Genomic DNA, 16,172 nt, shown 5'->3' with positions numbered 1-16,172 from the left:
TACTCCTGAGAGTTTGTCTCCGCCTACCAAAGGAGGAATTGGAGTATGTAAAGACCTGGGGTGTGCCGTGGGTGAGCGATTGGGATCGCCCTGGCGTGCGTGGCATTCGTGCTGATCGTCATCGTTCGTTTCAGCGGCAGATTATTTTGATTCGTCATGGACAGTACCAGAACGAGAGTTCAAATGATGACCGTGTCCGCACTTTGACGTTGCTTGGGGAGGTGCAGGCTAGACGCACTGGCGAATATTTGTGGAAGGCGTTTGTGCAGAGCGGAAATAAAATGGTGAGGGCGAAGGATTGTGCCGCGGATTATTTGGCGAGTGATGCCTCATCTTCGGGTGGCGTGGCGGGTGCGGCGTTGGGGGAAAATCATATGGGAGGTTTCTTGATTGCGACAGAGCCAAAATTCATTCACGTTTCAGACATGACACGTGCTCAGCAGACGGCAAAATTGATTTTGGAGGCGTTCCCGTCACATGTGCGCAGGCGGTTGGCAACGGATGCCGCATTGCGTGAACGATTCCCATGTGATCCGGAGCCTGTGTTCCGTAACAAATATGCATCATATAAAGACATGCGGGCTGTGGAGGGGGTCTTTGAAAAGTATTTCCATCGGCCCACCGCGGATGAATCCTCCGTGGAAATCATTGTTGGTCATGCCAATGTGATTCGGTACTTGGTGTGCCGGGCACTTCAGCTTCCGCCGGAGGCGTGGCTACGGATTTCATTGTCTCACTGTAGTATAACGAGCATTATCATTTCGGGAAATGGACATGTTCGGCTTTCGTGTCTGGGCTCGGCAGGGCATCTTCCCGTCGACCAAATAACGACACGTAACGTTTCTTAAATATATTTTTGAGGTCAAAAGTGGGAATTTTTTTAACTTTTTTCTTTATTGCTTGCCACCGCGTGAGGGCATTTGCCTTTTATTTTATTTTAACTGGCGTATTTTGTTGTAGTTGCGTCTTAAAGGCGATGTACACATTTATTTATTTATGGTTGATTTTTTTTTCTTTTACTTTGTTTCCAAGTGCTTCTGTGATGCATGATTTCACATGTAGGCTAGACACCACTTGTGGCGCATCGAATCCCTGTCTTACTGAATAATCTCACCGGTGAGTGTATCCATTCGGTCTTCTGCGTGGACCTGAGAGAGCCAAGATGTTGCGTTCCAGACTGTGTGCGGGTGTCCTGCGGTGATGAGAGAACTTCCATTACTACTGCAACTCCGGCGAGAGATGCATTACTCAATGACGCCTGCATGGTTAATCCATTCTCTGAGCTTGCGCCCCCCGCGCTGCGGCTTCCTTCTTCTGACCCCTGAGGTGCCATGTGATGAGACAATAATATGCTGTGAGACGTACTCCCTTATGATTGTAGGTTCTGGCGACGATGCCATGGCCCAATTGATTATAGACGGCATGCTGACACGGCGATATCAATCATTGTGGCTCCTTTGATAATAATTTTTCATGTTTGCCTTTTTTCCTTTCTCTTCTCTTTCCTTGCTGTCATCTCCGCGGTTCTGCTACCAAAGGCTCTCGTTGAACAATCCCACCGGTGAGTGTATACATTCGGTCTCCTGCGTGGACCTGAGAGAGCCAAGATGTTGCGTTCCAGACTGTGTGCGGGTGTCCTGCGGTGATGAGAGAACTTCCATTACTACTGCAACTCCGGCGAGAGATGCATTACTCAATGACGCCTGCATGGTTAATCCATTCTCTGAGCTTGCGCCCCCCGCGCTGCGGCTTCCTTCTTCTGACCCCTGAGGTGCCATGTGATGAGACAATAATATGCTGTGAGACGTACTCCCTTATGATTGTAGGTTCTGGCGACGATGCCATGGCCCAATTGATTATAGACGGCATGCTGACACGGCGATATCAATTCTTGCGGCTCCTTTGATAATAATTTTTAATATGTATATATATATATATTATGGAATACACAGGAAAAGTGTTATATATTTTTTTTCTATGTGTATTTGTGTCTGCTGATGGCGTGATGTCTTTTTATTTTTATTTTTTGCGTTTTGTTAAGATCTGTACAGGAGAAAATGAATACTTGTGCTTACCTTCAACCACTGCGACCACAACTGGTCGCTTCACTCATGGAGGCGATGGCCCATGCGTCTTCATTGCAGCATGTAGAATTGTCTGCGGCGATTACGATACAGTCATTCTATCGCATGTGGCGTGATCGTCGGTCGTATCGCGTGTTGCGGAGTGCCGTGGTCTGTCTGCAGCGGATGTATCGTGGTCACATGCATCGCAAGCGTGTGGCGGAGCTTCGGGAGGAGGCAGAGGCTTCACATGAAAGAGCTGTCTATGAGTACTACGCCACACGCATCCAGGCATGTTTTCGCGGGTACTATGTGCGATGCCACATAGATGACTTCTACGCCAGGAAAATCTACATTGAGCAAACTGTGAGGGCCTCGTCGCATGTGCAGGAAACGGCCAATAAAATGCTTCAGGATCGGCTTCAGGAGGAATTGGAAAGACGGCAGTCCAAGCAAAAACAGAACTACAAGGAGGCGACAGAGAAATTGCACCATTTGATCTCAACGACGTGTGTGAGTGGCATCTACAGGCGCCCCGTGATTCCATGCTCGACCGTGACTGTTTACGGGACGAGTGTTGAAAATGACATTCGGATTAATAGTGGGGCTGCCTTGCGTTCGCAACACGGACGGAGGATGCGGGAGAAGTTGAAAAAAACTGTAAACGACGGAAGGAAAGATGGAATGGTGGCTACTACGATCACGGATGGTGATTTTAAGAAGAGCCACTTAAATTGTGCAGGAGATAAAAATGAAGAGGAAAAGAATGTATGGAAATTTTCTACTTTACGTGGTGCATGGAACCGCAGCGGCGTCGAGCAGGTGAGTTTGCCTCCTATTAAAACTCCTGTGGGAAGTGGGACCAAGTATCTTGGCAAAGTCGTGAGTCATTCATGTATAGATGAGTTTGAGCCGATGTACGATACCGACACAGCTGCTTTGAAGCGTTTTGTAGACGCCAAAGAGATAGAAGCTCTTCATGGCAAGAAACCGTTTGTCAGTTCCTTCTCCAGTGGCATGTAGATGCGGAGAACGAGGGGAATAGAGTGAGAAGTGAAAGGGAGCATGCATGTGGATTGACTAATCTTCCCAATGTAGCATTATGCCTTCAGCAAACCGTATGACGTGTGTATTTATTTTTGTCGTCTGTCTGCTCTGTGTATCTTTTCCTTTTCCTGCGGTGCATTGCAGTCGGTTTGTGATGTCACGGTGTTTATTAAAACTTCAACATGGTATTAATAATAATAAAACTCATCATGGCATCTCATTAATTCTGCATTTCCCCTTTTCATTGAACACAATGCTGGCTTCTTTTCTCTTTTTTTTTTCTTTTTTTCTTGTTTATTTGATGCGAACTATTTAGTGGATTACAGTTTACTCCATTGTGTGTTTGATTTGTCTCTCTCTCTCTGTGTGTGTGTGTGTGGGAGGGGGAGGGATGTCAGTGCCGCTGGCTTTTCTATCCAAAAGAGTGGAGAGCATTGGTCTCTCAGAGTCTGCCCTTCCCGCTGCGCTGACGTCGGAGCAGATGCAAAAAATTATCACCAACTTGGAGGGACTCAGCAGCGCGGAGAATCGCCCCTGTGGGCGTAATTTTTTTGGGAGGGACTCCGTCTGCGCCGAAGCCAGCAGTTTTTTGGTCTCGCAGGGATGCCCCTCACAATCTCTCGTGGAGAGTAGTTTTGTCGCCGCCGGTGAGCACTCGGAGCTGGGGCAGATGCTGCAGTGGTTTGCCAGAGCTGTAGTGGCGTTGTTTGTGGACGGCGTAAAGAGCGGGACAAAGTTCCCACAGGCGTGGGAGGAGTCGATGCGGCGGCACCCGACACTCGCCAGTCACACCTTCGAGCTGCAGGGTGTCGGTGCGTTGTTCTCGTTCCTCATGTGCCAGCTGGCGGCGGTGGAGTCTGCGATGAGTAAATGCGGGGTGAGCGGCGAGATCGGCGCTATGCGAAAAGTGGAGCTGCGCAGCGACCAGCGGAAGGCGAAAAAGAGGAACGGCTTCGACACCGTCTCGGGGCAACGCGACGGCACACAAGAACACGTTCTAAGAAAAAACGTTCCCACGCAAAAAAACAGTAACGAGGCGGCGGTACCAAAAGACACATCTATCACAAACACGGCGGCAGCAGGGGCAACGACAACAACAACAACAACGGCGACGGCGACGGCACAAGGTGATAATGTGGACCGACAGACTGTCATTACGAGCGCAACGAAGCCACGTTTATCGTTGAGAACTTTAAAAATGAAAAGCGTGCAGCCGCTGTGGAATGCTTCAGGGACAACGGATGTGTCTGCGCCATTAAAGCCACCGATACCGTGTCCGCCCTTGACATCGCTTTCATGCAATAAATCTCAAGAGGCGCATTCGGGGAGTTTTCTTTCGCCCATGCAGCCGCGACAACAAGTGGCTTGCAGTGGAGCTTTGGCACCTGGCGTTGGTGGGCTGGATCACTTATCGCATTATTCGAAATGGCCGGATGAAAACATTGTGCCTCCTCTTGCTTGTACGCATGCTTTAACAATTCGATCGTTGTCGGCTAGGAATAATCGTGAGCCGGTAGACTCAGATGGTGACGCTTGCGATGGCACGTCAAATTTTCCGAAGTTGCGTGGTCATCTGAGTGGTACCGCCTCTACAACTGAAGAACCGAAGGTGGAGAAAAAACAGCCATTTAATTCTCAGTTTAAGCATTTGCGGTTGGAGGATATTGAGCAACAGTCGCGTGTTCAGGAGCTGCGTAAACAGTACGGTGTGAAAAATATTATCAACTACGCACGGCAGGAAGTGGAGGACTTCAAGACTGAGATGCAAAAAATGCGGGATATTTTAGATGCGGAATTTAATCGGACGGAAGATGCGGCATGAATGTCAATAATGGGAAACGATGGCTACAGCTCCATAATGAGGAAAAAAAAAAGAAAAAAAAGAAAGAAATAAACGGAAAAGGAATAATAGTAATACACACACACAAGAAAAAAAAAAGAAAAAAGAAAAAAGTACGCGTTTTATTTATATTATTTATTTATGTGTAGGTGTGTTATACGCATGTATGTATGTATGTATAGTGAGAGGGTGAGGGAGAGAGGGATATTGATGTGACGGGATTAATGCGGCTGACATACGGCGACTTATTTGTGCGATACGGCCTTTTTTTCTTTTTTTTTTTTACGTTTGTTGCGTTTTGGTGTAGTTTGCATGTGTATTTGAATTTTTTTTTTTCTTTTTGTTTCTTTTTTAGGTTTTATTTGCTTCTTGACATTTGGCTGCGCTGCTGTCTTCTCTTTTTTCTTTTTTTTGTTCGTTCGTTCGTTTTGCCGTCGCTGACTTTTGTTTTTGGAGGTCGCTGCCCGCCTCTTTAGACGGACGCGCGTGACTATCGCAATACCCCTTCGCCTTCCTTTTTTCTTTTCTTTTTTTTGTGTGTGTGTGTTTGTGGACGGACCGTATGCGTTTTCTGCGCTTGTGTGCACTGTTTTTGTGAGGAATGGAGGAGTTTCTCTGTGGCCTGCTCGTACCACTTGGGTGCCGTGGGTTGCAAGTCAATGGAAACAAATATAATGAAAGAGAAGATGTATGGCATGTGTGTGATATATAATAGAATGGACACGCTGAACGAAGAAAAAGAAAAACAACGACAAAAAAAAAAAAAAGAGCGTATAATGCCTCTTTCCTTCTTTCTTTCTTTCCTTCTTTCTTTCTTTTTTTTTCTTGTTTTTTTTTTTTTTTTCCTGTTGCTTCTGCCGTTTCATGACATTTAACCCGCTTTTTTTTTCTTCCTCATATCCGTTTCTTTCTTGTGTGCATAACATATGCGGAGTCCTCTTATTATTAATTATTAATTATTCTTTTTTTTTTTTTTTTTTTGGCACCGTGGCAGTGTTTCTTTTTCTCTTTTTTGTTTTTGTTCTTTCTCTATACATATGTGTGTGTGTGTGTGTGTGTGTGTTTCTTCCTCCGGGGCAGCACGCATAATTAGCGCTCAGGTGATAAATAGAGGGAGGGTGAGAAGGAGAGAAGAAGTAAATATAAATATAAAAATATATTTATTTATTTATTTTTGGAGAGAGCGCAGTAGAGAAGATGAGGCGGCGTGGGGCGATATTTCGACGTGGGACACGTCGCAGATTTCGATGGACTTTACGCGTTTTTATTTTTGCGTTGCTGCTCCTGACTTTTATCGTTTTGTTCAACGGACCCTTTTTTACGCTGCCACACTATTTTTACTTTGCTGGCAAAGGAGCCGTCGAGATGGGGCCTTCTTCTCCGGCAACGGCAACGTTGCGGGAGGTAGGACGGGAGCCACAGCGAGTGCGGCGCCCTACAAATGTGATGACAGATGTTCCTTTAAACATTCCCACTGATGCCCCCCAGGAAGGTCTGCTGTGGCCCCACCAACGCCACGATTTGGATGCCTTGTACTCCACTCAAACATGCAAACTGGTGGCTGATGGACCAAATGAGGCCAATGAAGGGGATGTATTGATGCGAGTGCGGTTATTTAGACCGAATTGCCGACAGAGAGTCCATGGAGGAGGCGAAGGGAAGGTGAGGAAAGGGCCATGTGACGACAGTGCACATCCTATTGTTGGACTCATGCCACATCAGTCGGCCGCATCGTTTTTCCCGGAGGAGGTTTTAATGGATGAGACAGACGTGCAAGTTGGTCCTAGCACTTTACGGAGTATTGTGGAGGAGGAAAAGGAAGAGGGAGAAGAGAAGGGAATGCGGTGGTGCGCCTCTCCCACGGCGTCACCGTCACTGCGATGCCGTCTACGTTGTCGTGGGGATGCGGAAGGAAAATCACGCCTGGTATGGGATTCCGGGGAGTTTTTTGTAGGCATCTCTCTACGCATGACGGCTACGCAAGACGAATTATCGAGTGGTTTGGATGCTAACTTTTCTTTTAATCCGGAGTATAAAATGCGTTTTTTTGGACTTCCATTATCCCATGCGTCGGGACTTCGTCTACCAGACGACGGTGAGTATCGTCTCTTTAACCAGTTTCACTTAAATCAGACACTCTTATCGGGGACAAGGATGCATGGTTCCGTTCCACTTTTGTACGGTATTGGACGAGCGCCAATTCGTTACGGTAAAAAGTCGTTGTATGGACAGCGACGACGTGCAATAGGCATTCTTTGGCTAAATGGTTCCCCATTACACGTGCGTACGGCTACAGGAGGCGTTGGCGGAGAAACGACCCTATCCTTTAGGAGCACAGCCGGTGCGACTCGTGTGTATCTGTTGCCGGGACCCACAGCCGAGGATGTTCTTTTGCAGTATTACACTTTGACGGGGTTTCCAATGATGCCGCCGCTCTTTGCATTGGGCTACCATCATGCACACCGTGGGTACGGGAAAATGGATGAACTGCTGAATGTGAGCGCTGCCTTCTTACAGGCACAAATACCAGTTGACACACTGGGCATTGGCTTGCATTACATGCGCGGTAAACGAATTTTCACGTGGAACTTGACACGTTTCTCGAACCCTGTGAAATTACAGGATGAGCTCTGGCGTCATGGTGGAAGATTTATGGTTCTTTCCACGGTGCCATATGTACAGGTGGATCCACGCTTTTCGCTTTACATTGAGGGAAAGCGACACGAGTACTTTGTCAGAACAAATGCGGATTCAGACGAGATTTTTATAGGATTTTCTGAGTCTGGTGCAAACGTATGGATTGACTTTCTCGACTCCCGTGCACGGCACTGGTACGGTGGTCTGATGAAGTACAAGCGTTTTCTTGGTTCCACAAACCACACTTTTTTTTCATTGGAGGAAAATGAGCCCTTTTTGCAGGGTGGAGTGCGGGGAACGCTTCCGATGGACGCGGGGCACCGTGGGGCCGTTCCGCATGAAGTTATTCATAACCTGTATGGCATGCTGCACGCCATGGCCGCTTACGGTGGCCAACTGCGACGAACACAATTCTACCGCCGGCCATTTCTCATTACACAGTCCTACTTTGCTGGAACACAGCGTCACGCAGCGGTGCGTCTGGGGTACAACGCGGCTTCCTGGGAACATCTGCGTTCCAGCGTAGAGCTGTGTCTGGCGCATAGCATTGCAGGCATTTCTTTTGTCGGTGCCGACGTTGGAGGATTTTACTTTCAGAACGTTGAGGAAGAGTTATTAGTGCGGTGGTATCAACTCGCTGTGTTTTACCCGCTTTTTTGCACGGATGCCAACGAGAACGCACCGTTACGTGAAGTGTGGCGTTTGGTGCCCCATGTGCGCGCCCGCATTCGTGACGCCGTGCAGTTCCGTTACGCTCTTTTGCCATATTTGTACACACTTTTTTGGAGAGCCCATTTGGATGGCGAGTTAATCATTCGTCCTCTTTTCTTTGTTTACCCGCAGGACCCTCTTGCGTACGTTGAGCCGACGATGCTGGGCCAACGGTTTTTTCTCGGTCCACACCTCTTTGTGGCACCGGTGTTAACTTCAGTGGGAACGAGGGATGTGCTGCACACAGTTCAGATACCGCAGGAGGATTTATATAATTTTTGGTCGGGCGAATTTGTGGCGGCGGGAACGACATTGCGGGTTTCAAAGAACATTTCATATTCACACCTGCCGGAGGAGGAGATCACACCGCTTTTTCAGCGGGTAGGAACCGTTCTTCCTACATTTACGAACACGAGTGGGATGCGCAGCACGCACGACGCGGCGAACTACACTCTAACGGTGACGCTCCCACGTTTGGAACCGTTTTTCTCGGGAGGAGGAGAATACGGGGGCAGTGGAATTAGCGATCAAATTCTTGCGCAGGGCGATTTATTTGTAGATGACGGTAGTCGACACATCAATTATCATGGCCGCAATGCCAACTATCACGCATTCTGTGCCCTTGCCTTGGAGTGCGTTCTTTTTCCAGGGAAAGGTGACCTTGTTCTGAGGTGGAGAGCCATTGCAAACTCGTCATGCTGTGATGTACTCCACGTGCTTCGGAGTAGCACGACAGACGTGACAGATGGAGAATCATTTCTCTTGACGCGTCTGCGTTTCATGTTTGCCACGCCTGAGGAGAAGAAGCACGTGACGCTTGTTGAGTCTCTGGTGGACGATCAGAGAATGACGCTTTCGCTAGGTGGGAGCAAGCCGTCATTATTGGAGGTTTCTGGTGTGGCGCTGCCACTGCTGGCTGGGGATTGCCACGGGAATGGTGCCGACAGCCGAGGCTCCTCACGGCCGGTGGGGGAAGTTCACCTAAAATTGAATTTCTCACACGACTCATGGCCTTGAGACACAAGGATGAAACACGGAAGATTTTTTCCCCTTTACACCCCTTCCACATAAACACCCACCCACACACGCAAAAAAAAACATCTCTTTCTGCTTCTTTCGCGTACCCCTCTTGTGTTGAGTGTTCATTATCATTGCCATTATTTTATCTGCATTTCCTTCTTTTCTTATTTTGTTTTATTTTTATTTTATTTTATATGTGCCTGCCATGTGGAAGAGGGGAGCCCTACCTTTTTTTTTTTTTTTGGTTTTACCCTCCTAAACAAACGCAGGAAGAAATAAATGCACAAGCGTACGGGCATGCGCCAGAAGCCGAGGAAAGATGTGTTATGACTTTTATTGTGATTTGTTAAAAATTATTTTCCTTTTTTTATTTATTATTTTTTATTTTTGGCTTCCCGTCGTTTTGTGGTGGCATCACGCACAGGTGTTGACGATTGACGGTGCACAGGAAGTGATATTTCAATCTGTCTATTTTTTTTTTTTCTTTGTTCTTTTCCCCTCTTTTTTTTTTTTTTTTTTTAGTGTGTATGTGTCTGTGTGTGTAGAGAGGGGGGGGGAAAGAAGTGGGAAGAAAAGGAAAAGAAGAGGAATACAACACAGGCACAGGAGTCTTGCTGGAGTTATGTGTGACGTACAGCAGAAACGTGTGGAGAAAGCGCCTTCCGCACGTCGTCTGCATGAGATGATCACAGCCAAGCTTCTACATCGCATCCGTAGCAATGATCCGACGCTATGTACTCTGCACATGTGTCCAGAGTTGATCACATCCCCCGGCATGTTAGACGCGTTGCTGCGGAATAGTACTATCCGTAGCGTTGTCTTTGTCAATGTGACCGCAAAGACGGTTTCAGAGGTATTATTTGCCAAATTTCTTGCGTGCCTTTATCACCTACCATTGTATACCCTGCTTGCGGGAGGTAACCTGCGGTTACCCGCTCATTATATGAGGCATCTGCTGGAACTTGTGGAGTATTCATGCGGTGTTGGAAAAGGCTGCAAATGGTCGTCAGAGGAAAACAAAGCCACAGTTGTAAAAGGTGCGGCATCTGCAGCAGATGAGGTTGTTAATCAGGCGACGAACTCCTCTACGGATGACTTGAAGCCCATGGCAAAATTAGAGTTTGTTGACCTCTCGGGAAGCCACATCACAGACTCGCATGTCATGTGGTTGGGGAGGATGATATTTCATCCTCGAAGTTCACTGCGGCATGTTGATCTTTCTGAATGTCGTTTGGGGACGGTGGGTGTACGGAGTTTGCTACTGGAGGAGTTGACATTGAACTCACGTCTCACTGCTGAAGTGGCGGATAACACACAACTCGAGGTCTTAGATATACGGTGGAATGGCATCACGGAGGATTTTGCGTTAAGGGTATTTCTGGACTCTTTAGAGATGAATTCCAGTTGCACAACATGCATACGGGCACATGGGAATTACATATCTTCTGAATTATATCAGCGACTTGTTGATCGAGAGGCCAGTATGCTGTCTATCATTGAGGGCAAACGTCAGAGAAGGCGTCAGACGAGGCGTACCGAGGCGGAAGAGCTCAGGCGACAACTTCAGCAACAAAAAGAAGGACAACAGCAGCAGCAGAAGCAGCAGGTTGTTTCTTCTTCTAGCGGTGCTTTGGGTTTTCTTCTTTCCGTTGTTTCTGATTCGCCGTCGTCCTTGCCGTGTCTTAGCCTGCTGGCTTCCCTCTTGCATACGCAGGAGTGAAGGAATGAATTTGATGAAAAGGGTTTTTATCACTTTGCCTTATTCCAGTTTTTTTATTTTTGCCATGTATGTACATTTTATGTTTGAGATGGTAAAAATTATTCAGGGTGTTTGGGTTTTTGTGTCGGTGTGCTTGTCTGGTTTTTCTTCTTTTTGTTTTTTATTTTCAGCACGCCTACTCCGTGTAGGATAAAAAAAAAAAAAAAAAAGAGAAGAAAAAAAAAAAACGGCAGCACCAACAGCAGGAGGGAGGCGCTCATGTACAGTTGGAATGCTCCGCTTATTGTTTGACATTTCCCCCCATATTTGAGGGGTGGCGGGTGTATTATGTGGAATATCACACGCACACACGCACAGAAACACACGTTCCCTTTTTCCTATTTTTGGGTCTCTGCCACACCTGGTGTGTACGTGTTTCTCCGCCGAAGATTATTATTATTATTATGGAGTGAGCATTTTGAGGTTTTGTCGTTTTCTCTTTTTTTTCACTTCACACTTTCCCCCCCCCCTTTTTTTTTTGTTTGTTTGTTTCATTTCCCAGTTTGTCATTCCTTCCATAGTTGGCAGCTGTGGCCGACGGTGAAGGATTGAGAAGCAGTTTTTGTTTATTTATTATAATTTTTTTTTTCTAACTTTAGACACGGTGCGGCGGGGAGGTTTGGCGGCGACTGCAGCGCTGCACGCGGCAACGCAGGCCCATGCAGCAGGGCGGCTGGCGGCGCCACGGCCAGTGCCGTCCTTTAAACCGGTTCCGTTCAAGCAGGAGAAGTTTCTTTCAATGAAGAGCCGCACCGCGGAGACGTACTTCAACACGCGGAAGCACATTTTGAAGCGCGCTGCCGACGTTCAGCTGCAGGTGAGAAAGCGGCAGCAGGAGCAGAGTGGAAAGGAGGGTGATGCGTGCTGTGACCGCATACTCCGCGGGAACCCGCTGACTCCACACGTGGCAGACGAGATAGACGCTTGGAACAGAAGCCTGAAGGGACTCGAGGCGCTTCAGGGATTCGTGTTGACCGATGAGTTAATATACGGAGCCATCTCGAAGAATATTCGTCTAGGGGCGTTTCCATACGCGTTGGATTGGCTGAGAAAGTGCGCGCGAGAGCGTCGAATACCCTTTCCTACTGCCGTGCTGCATGATGTGCGGTTATTTATTGATTTTTTGCAGTCCGTGTTGCCGTCAAGCAATTTGAGTTTGACGAGGGCACACGAGGCTCTTCTTGGAGGGACGTTTGTGAGGGCTGGCCCTACAGCATTAGCCACAACCGAGGCAAAAACTGCAGCTTCTATTGGCTCTTCGGATGCGGAGGGTGGAGAGGAGACACATGCGGTTCAATTGGTGAACTCATCGCCGTACGTGCGGTATCTTTTTAAAGAACTTTACATTCCTCTCTGGGAGTGTTTAGTGGAATTGGGTCTTCTTCCTTTGGAGAGAAGTCATGAAGCAGAGATGGGCTGGGAACAATCGTTGCGGGAGGCGCGCCATGATGAAATGGTGTTGGATCTGTTTGGCCGTCTTTGCTGTTGTCCTTGCTCTGATGCTGCCTCCGTTTCGTCTTCTACTCCTTCCCCTTTGTCGTCATCGTCTTCCTCCCGTGACACGACTTTGGATGGCAGAGATAAATCCACCGCAGCGGTTTTAGAGGAATACACAGGGCTTCTTCTTGCTCTTGTACAATGTGCAGCGGAGGCCAAGGAGGTGAGGCTCCTTATTGAACTGCAGTTGATGTTCTGCATGCTTTTTGTTGCGCCGTCAACTGCGGGCGAGTCGACGTCGGGTTGGAAACTAAAAAAAACTTTTTGGTGTCACAGTCAGTCCGATGAAGAATTACTGTGCCGTTTTTCAAATGAGTTTATTTCCGCTCTGTACTATGGCAGACTGGCATATCAAAGCGAAATGTTGCTGCACCGCCATATTTGTTCCTCATTTAACGTTGCCCATGACAATGAGGATGGGGATGATGCCGATAGTAGTAATATTGATAGTAACAATAATGTTGAGGACAATGATGATGGTGATGATAATGATGAGCGTGAAGGAGGCATGAACTGCAAAGAGCACGATGGGGATGAGGATAAATTGCCATCATCCTTCTCAAACGACAAACTTAGGGCCCTTGACTCTATGGATGTTTCATCCTCAACGTCATGGCCGGAGTCGAGGCGGCAGAAAACATTGGATGACATACTGAGGAATTTACTTCAGAATGAAGCATCCACGCTTGCAGATGCGTCCGTGTACGCTGCTTTAGTACTGGAGGATCCTGCGCTCATTCCCAAAGACGACAATTCCACGGGAAACCATCGCTTCTCAAAAGTCGAGGTTGAATGGATGCGAGTGCACCTTGATATTTGCCGTCGGTGCCATCATGGAGAAAACGTTGCATCCGAATTGGAGGAATTTTTCCTTTTAGGCGGAGTGGTGGCGCAAGGCCTTGAGACCTCCATTAGCAACATGGAAGATCAACAGTGCTTCCTGGCGTTGGTGATGGAGACCATAGTGGGTGTCGTGGCAGCGTCGACAGTGCCTGCAACAGAGCGGTATACGTTGATGGTTCGAGTGATGACTGAGCTTCTGATTCGTATGGAAGAGGCCCAGAAAAAACAACCGAAGGAACAACGTGAAGAAGCCACATTGTTACAGTTGCCTTTGTACAGTGCGGCGAGTGCTATGGTCCTGTTGTCCCCTTTACTGCGCACGATCAGCAGCCCTGAGGGGGTCAACGGGGATGCGATGGATTTAAATGACGCTGCCGCACTACAAAAAGATGCGCTGCGTCTTCTGCAAGAGATGGTACGGAGTGTGCTGAACCAGCCAACAGGCTTTGGGAATGCGTACAGTGTGGTGTTGATGCTCCTTCCACAGGTGGAGATGTGGGAGGAAGTGCAGCGTCTACTGCACAAATTAGATGAGTCGGACGAAGAAGGGGGAACGGCGCATGGGTTTAGTAGTGTTATATTAGACCAGCGTGTGTGGGCATGGCTATTTCGGAGGGCACGCGATGCAGGTCGAGCAGATATTTGTTTATTTTTACGCCAAAGGCGTGAGAAGCTCTTTTATTAGAGAAGGAAGCCGTGTGGTGAAGTACCGCTGCTACTGCCGCTTTAAAGTGCTGGTGATAACTGTGCGATACGGCCAAAACATGTGTGCTTTTCTTTTATATCGTTGCTGTTGTCGTTGTGGGCTGTTGTGGTGGCAACACTGTCCGCCTCTCCACCCTCTTCCTCTCTCTTTACCCTTCCGCCCGTCTCCTGGAGGAATGGCGTGGAGCTCACATGACACATGTTCAAAAAAGGGGTTGTGCATGAATGCGAGTGCGTGGGCGGTTTGAGTGGATCTTTTTTTTTTCTCTTTTTTTATTTTATTTTATTTTTGCCGTTTGTGCGCCATTGTCCGCTAGTAGCTATTTGTCTATTTTTTTTTATTTTTTAGCGGGTCGCATGCGCCGCACAATTGCTGCGCTGACGGCCACGCCGGAGCGCTTTTCTATTTTAGGCACAACACACCCGAAGCCCAAACGGACTGGCTTTGGGCGTAACAACAAGATGCGCTCGAAGCCGAGCGACAATGTGGCGTGGTACGACAAGGGGCCGGTGGAGTGGCTGCCACGTCCTGTGCGCCTCACATACGACCACCTCGACCAGTTGCGCGATTGGATGATGCGAGAGACGCTGGACGGCAAGACGGAGGAGTTTAATCGCATTCGCGACATGCACCGCGAGTGGTCGCAGCACCCGCTCATGCCGGTACTCGGCGACGTTGAGCCGAAGTTTCCACTGAATCTCTTCAAGCAGAACCACCGGGCAAAGCGACGGTTCTTGGTCCGTTGGCACAAGGCAAATACCCCCGCCAATTGGCTGTGGATGCCGCGGGGGCCCACCGTCGTCACGCCGCTGCACCACACAAACCCCTCGCAATACCCGGAGAGTTGGAGGCAAATGGTCCGCAAAAAAAAGTAGCCGTTAAGTGGCGCCGCTGCGGAGGTGGGGAGTTGCGTCTTTTTTTTTTTGTGTGTGTGTGTGTTTTTTGTCTCTGACTGTCTTTTTTCCCTTCTCTCTCGCTGTGTGTGTGTGTGTGTGTGTGGAGGCAATGTTCACTCTTATTTGTGGTTTACCAGTTCGAGCCTTTTTGATTCATGCGGATGATGACACGTTGTGATCTTCTGCCTTTTTGAGCACATTGGCCGCCTTTGTTTTCTTTTCCCCCTTCTCCCCCGTTCTGACGGCGGAGGTACTTTTGTGACGTGCTTCTTGTAGTGTGGAGACGGGAGGGAGCGAAACCACACCGAACACACACACAAAAAAAAAAAAAAACACAAAGAGAGAAAAAGAAAAAAAGGGAAACGGGGTTAGAAGAAGAAGTCAGGCCTGGGAGGTCACGTAGAAAACGGGGATCAAGAAAGGAGCAATTAAAACTAAGAAAAAAAATAAATAAATAAATCAAAAGAGGAATTCAACACATGGACGAAACTCATAGGTTTCGCGAGGCGGTGGCGATGCAGATAGACTGGGTGCATGTCTTGATAACCGAACGCCATCGCCCACACACCACATGGAAAATAAGACAGGCGGCATTCTTTGCCTTTATGCACTTCTGCTTTCTGATGGTTTTTTTGGGACATTTTGTTCACAATATCGTAACGTGGGTATTGGCGTTTTTGCTGCAGGTGGCCGCCTTGTTGTTGTCCATTTTTCATATTTCCTCTGTCACGGATTACGCGGATAAAATGAACAACGCCATGGAGCTTGAGCAGCAACTCAACCCGCTGATCATTGCGGAACTGAGTATTCGCTGCTTTGCGTTGCTTCACTGCCTGTTGATGGGCGGTTGGTTGATGGGTATTGCCGGTTTGTTGGAACTGGCGTATGACTATTGGATTTTTAGGAGGGGGGACTTTTTAGTTGATGCCACAACAGCGTGGAAAAAATTGGGTGCACTTGAGATGGACTCTCGTGTGCGTTTGGCGTATCAAGGTGTCATGGTGATTGCCTCGATATTTAGCTTTATTCATTTTCTGGTTTCCATGTGATTTTTTCTTCTTCCGTGTACCTTTTTTCCTTTCCTCTCCTTTCCTTTCCTTTCCTTTTTTCTTTTTGCGTTTTAGTTTTTCGTATTTTTTTTTTTCCTCTTTTT

At 47.9% G+C, this 16,172-nt stretch overlaps 8 protein-coding genes and 6 non-coding genes across 14 annotated transcripts, besides 25 other annotated features; all 14 read left to right on the top strand.

The window, feature by feature from the left end:
- Tc00.1047053503823.10 (phosphoglycerate mutase-like protein, putative) lies at window positions 1–848 on the top strand (the record flags this gene model as incomplete). Its single annotated transcript, XM_810122.1, has 1 exon — window positions 1–848. A coding segment is annotated over one exon (848 nt), but the record flags the coding sequence as incomplete, so codon positions are not given.
- Window positions 1–8,150: a sequence feature (heterozygous, non-Esmeraldo-like haplotype).
- Tc00.1047053503823.11 lies at window positions 1,102–1,163 on the top strand. The gene has a single exon (XR_008255212.1). It is a non-coding gene; the product is annotated as an H/ACA snoRNA, TC11C3H1 (small nucleolar RNA).
- Tc00.1047053503823.12 lies at window positions 1,199–1,282 on the top strand. The gene has a single exon (XR_008255213.1). It is a non-coding gene; the product is annotated as a C/D small nucleolar RNA (snoRNA), TB11C3C1 (small nucleolar RNA).
- Window positions 1,333–1,429, top strand: Tc00.1047053503823.13. Its single transcript, XR_008255214.1, has one exon. It is a non-coding gene; the product is annotated as a C/D small nucleolar RNA (snoRNA), TB11C3C2 (small nucleolar RNA).
- On the top strand, window positions 1,530–1,608 carry Tc00.1047053503823.14. The gene has a single exon (XR_008255215.1). It is a non-coding gene; the product is annotated as an H/ACA snoRNA, TC11C3H1 (small nucleolar RNA).
- Tc00.1047053503823.15 lies at window positions 1,644–1,727 on the top strand. The gene has a single exon (XR_008255216.1). It is a non-coding gene; the product is annotated as a C/D small nucleolar RNA (snoRNA), TB11C3C1 (small nucleolar RNA).
- Window positions 1,778–1,874, top strand: Tc00.1047053503823.16. Its single transcript, XR_008255217.1, has one exon. It is a non-coding gene; the product is annotated as a C/D small nucleolar RNA (snoRNA), TB11C3C2 (small nucleolar RNA).
- Window positions 1,906–1,941: a sequence feature (AT_rich).
- On the top strand, window positions 2,058–3,086 carry Tc00.1047053503823.20 (hypothetical protein, conserved; the record flags this gene model as incomplete). Its single annotated transcript, XM_810123.1, has 1 exon — window positions 2,058–3,086. The coding sequence occupies one exon, from the start codon at window positions 2,058–2,060 to the stop codon at window positions 3,084–3,086; it is 1,029 nt and encodes a 342-aa protein (XP_815216.1).
- Window positions 3,372–3,410: a sequence feature (T-rich).
- Window positions 3,502–4,932, top strand: Tc00.1047053503823.30 (hypothetical protein, conserved; the record flags this gene model as incomplete). Its single annotated transcript, XM_810124.1, has 1 exon — window positions 3,502–4,932. One exon carries the CDS (start codon window positions 3,502–3,504, stop codon window positions 4,930–4,932), a length of 1,431 nt encoding a protein of 476 aa, XP_815217.1.
- Window positions 4,181–4,232: a microsatellite.
- Window positions 4,975–5,063: a sequence feature (A-rich).
- Window positions 5,083–5,130: a microsatellite.
- Window positions 5,215–5,380: a sequence feature (T-rich).
- Window positions 5,732–5,795: a sequence feature (CT-rich).
- Window positions 5,890–5,931: a sequence feature (AT_rich).
- Window positions 5,989–6,013: a microsatellite.
- Window positions 6,088–6,126: a sequence feature (AT_rich).
- On the top strand, window positions 6,148–9,315 carry Tc00.1047053503823.40 (glycosyl hydrolase-like protein, putative; the record flags this gene model as incomplete). Its single annotated transcript, XM_810125.1, has 1 exon — window positions 6,148–9,315. One exon carries the CDS (start codon window positions 6,148–6,150, stop codon window positions 9,313–9,315), a length of 3,168 nt encoding a protein of 1,055 aa, XP_815218.1.
- Window positions 8,151–8,640: a sequence feature (areas merged during assembly that could not be assigned to a particular haplotype. This can correspond to areas where the two haplotypes were merged or to regions with more than two copies in the genome that were merged during assembly.).
- Window positions 8,641–16,172: part of a sequence feature (heterozygous, non-Esmeraldo-like haplotype) that runs on past the window's edge.
- Window positions 9,483–9,512: a microsatellite.
- Window positions 9,665–9,707: a sequence feature (AT_rich).
- Window positions 9,790–9,838: a sequence feature (T-rich).
- On the top strand, window positions 9,941–11,038 carry Tc00.1047053503823.50 (hypothetical protein, conserved; the record flags this gene model as incomplete). Its single annotated transcript, XM_810126.1, has 1 exon — window positions 9,941–11,038. The coding sequence occupies one exon, from the start codon at window positions 9,941–9,943 to the stop codon at window positions 11,036–11,038; it is 1,098 nt and encodes a 365-aa protein (XP_815219.1).
- Window positions 11,230–11,265: a microsatellite.
- Window positions 11,643–11,666: a sequence feature (AT_rich).
- Window positions 11,817–14,102, top strand: Tc00.1047053503823.60 (hypothetical protein, conserved; the record flags this gene model as incomplete). The annotated part of the gene is made up of 1 exon (XM_810127.1): window positions 11,817–14,102. The coding sequence occupies one exon, from the start codon at window positions 11,817–11,819 to the stop codon at window positions 14,100–14,102; it is 2,286 nt and encodes a 761-aa protein (XP_815220.1).
- Window positions 12,979–13,069: a microsatellite.
- Window positions 14,379–14,412: a microsatellite.
- Window positions 14,480–14,998, top strand: Tc00.1047053503823.70 (hypothetical protein, conserved; the record flags this gene model as incomplete). Its single annotated transcript, XM_810128.1, has 1 exon — window positions 14,480–14,998. One exon carries the CDS (start codon window positions 14,480–14,482, stop codon window positions 14,996–14,998), a length of 519 nt encoding a protein of 172 aa, XP_815221.1.
- Window positions 15,101–15,122: a microsatellite.
- Window positions 15,338–15,376: a sequence feature (A-rich).
- Window positions 15,459–15,479: a sequence feature (AT_rich).
- Window positions 15,499–16,068, top strand: Tc00.1047053503823.80 (hypothetical protein, conserved; the record flags this gene model as incomplete). Its single annotated transcript, XM_810129.1, has 1 exon — window positions 15,499–16,068. The coding sequence occupies one exon, from the start codon at window positions 15,499–15,501 to the stop codon at window positions 16,066–16,068; it is 570 nt and encodes a 189-aa protein (XP_815222.1).
- Window positions 16,069–16,092: a microsatellite.
- Window positions 16,093–16,125: a microsatellite.

The sequence above is a fragment of the Trypanosoma cruzi genome, genomic scaffold (assembly GCF_000209065.1).
Source record: "Trypanosoma cruzi strain CL Brener 1047053513111 genomic scaffold, whole genome shotgun sequence".
NCBI classification, from domain to species: domain Eukaryota; phylum Euglenozoa; class Kinetoplastea; order Trypanosomatida; family Trypanosomatidae; genus Trypanosoma; species Trypanosoma cruzi.
This window is presented reverse-complemented; position numbering and strand designations above follow the sequence as displayed.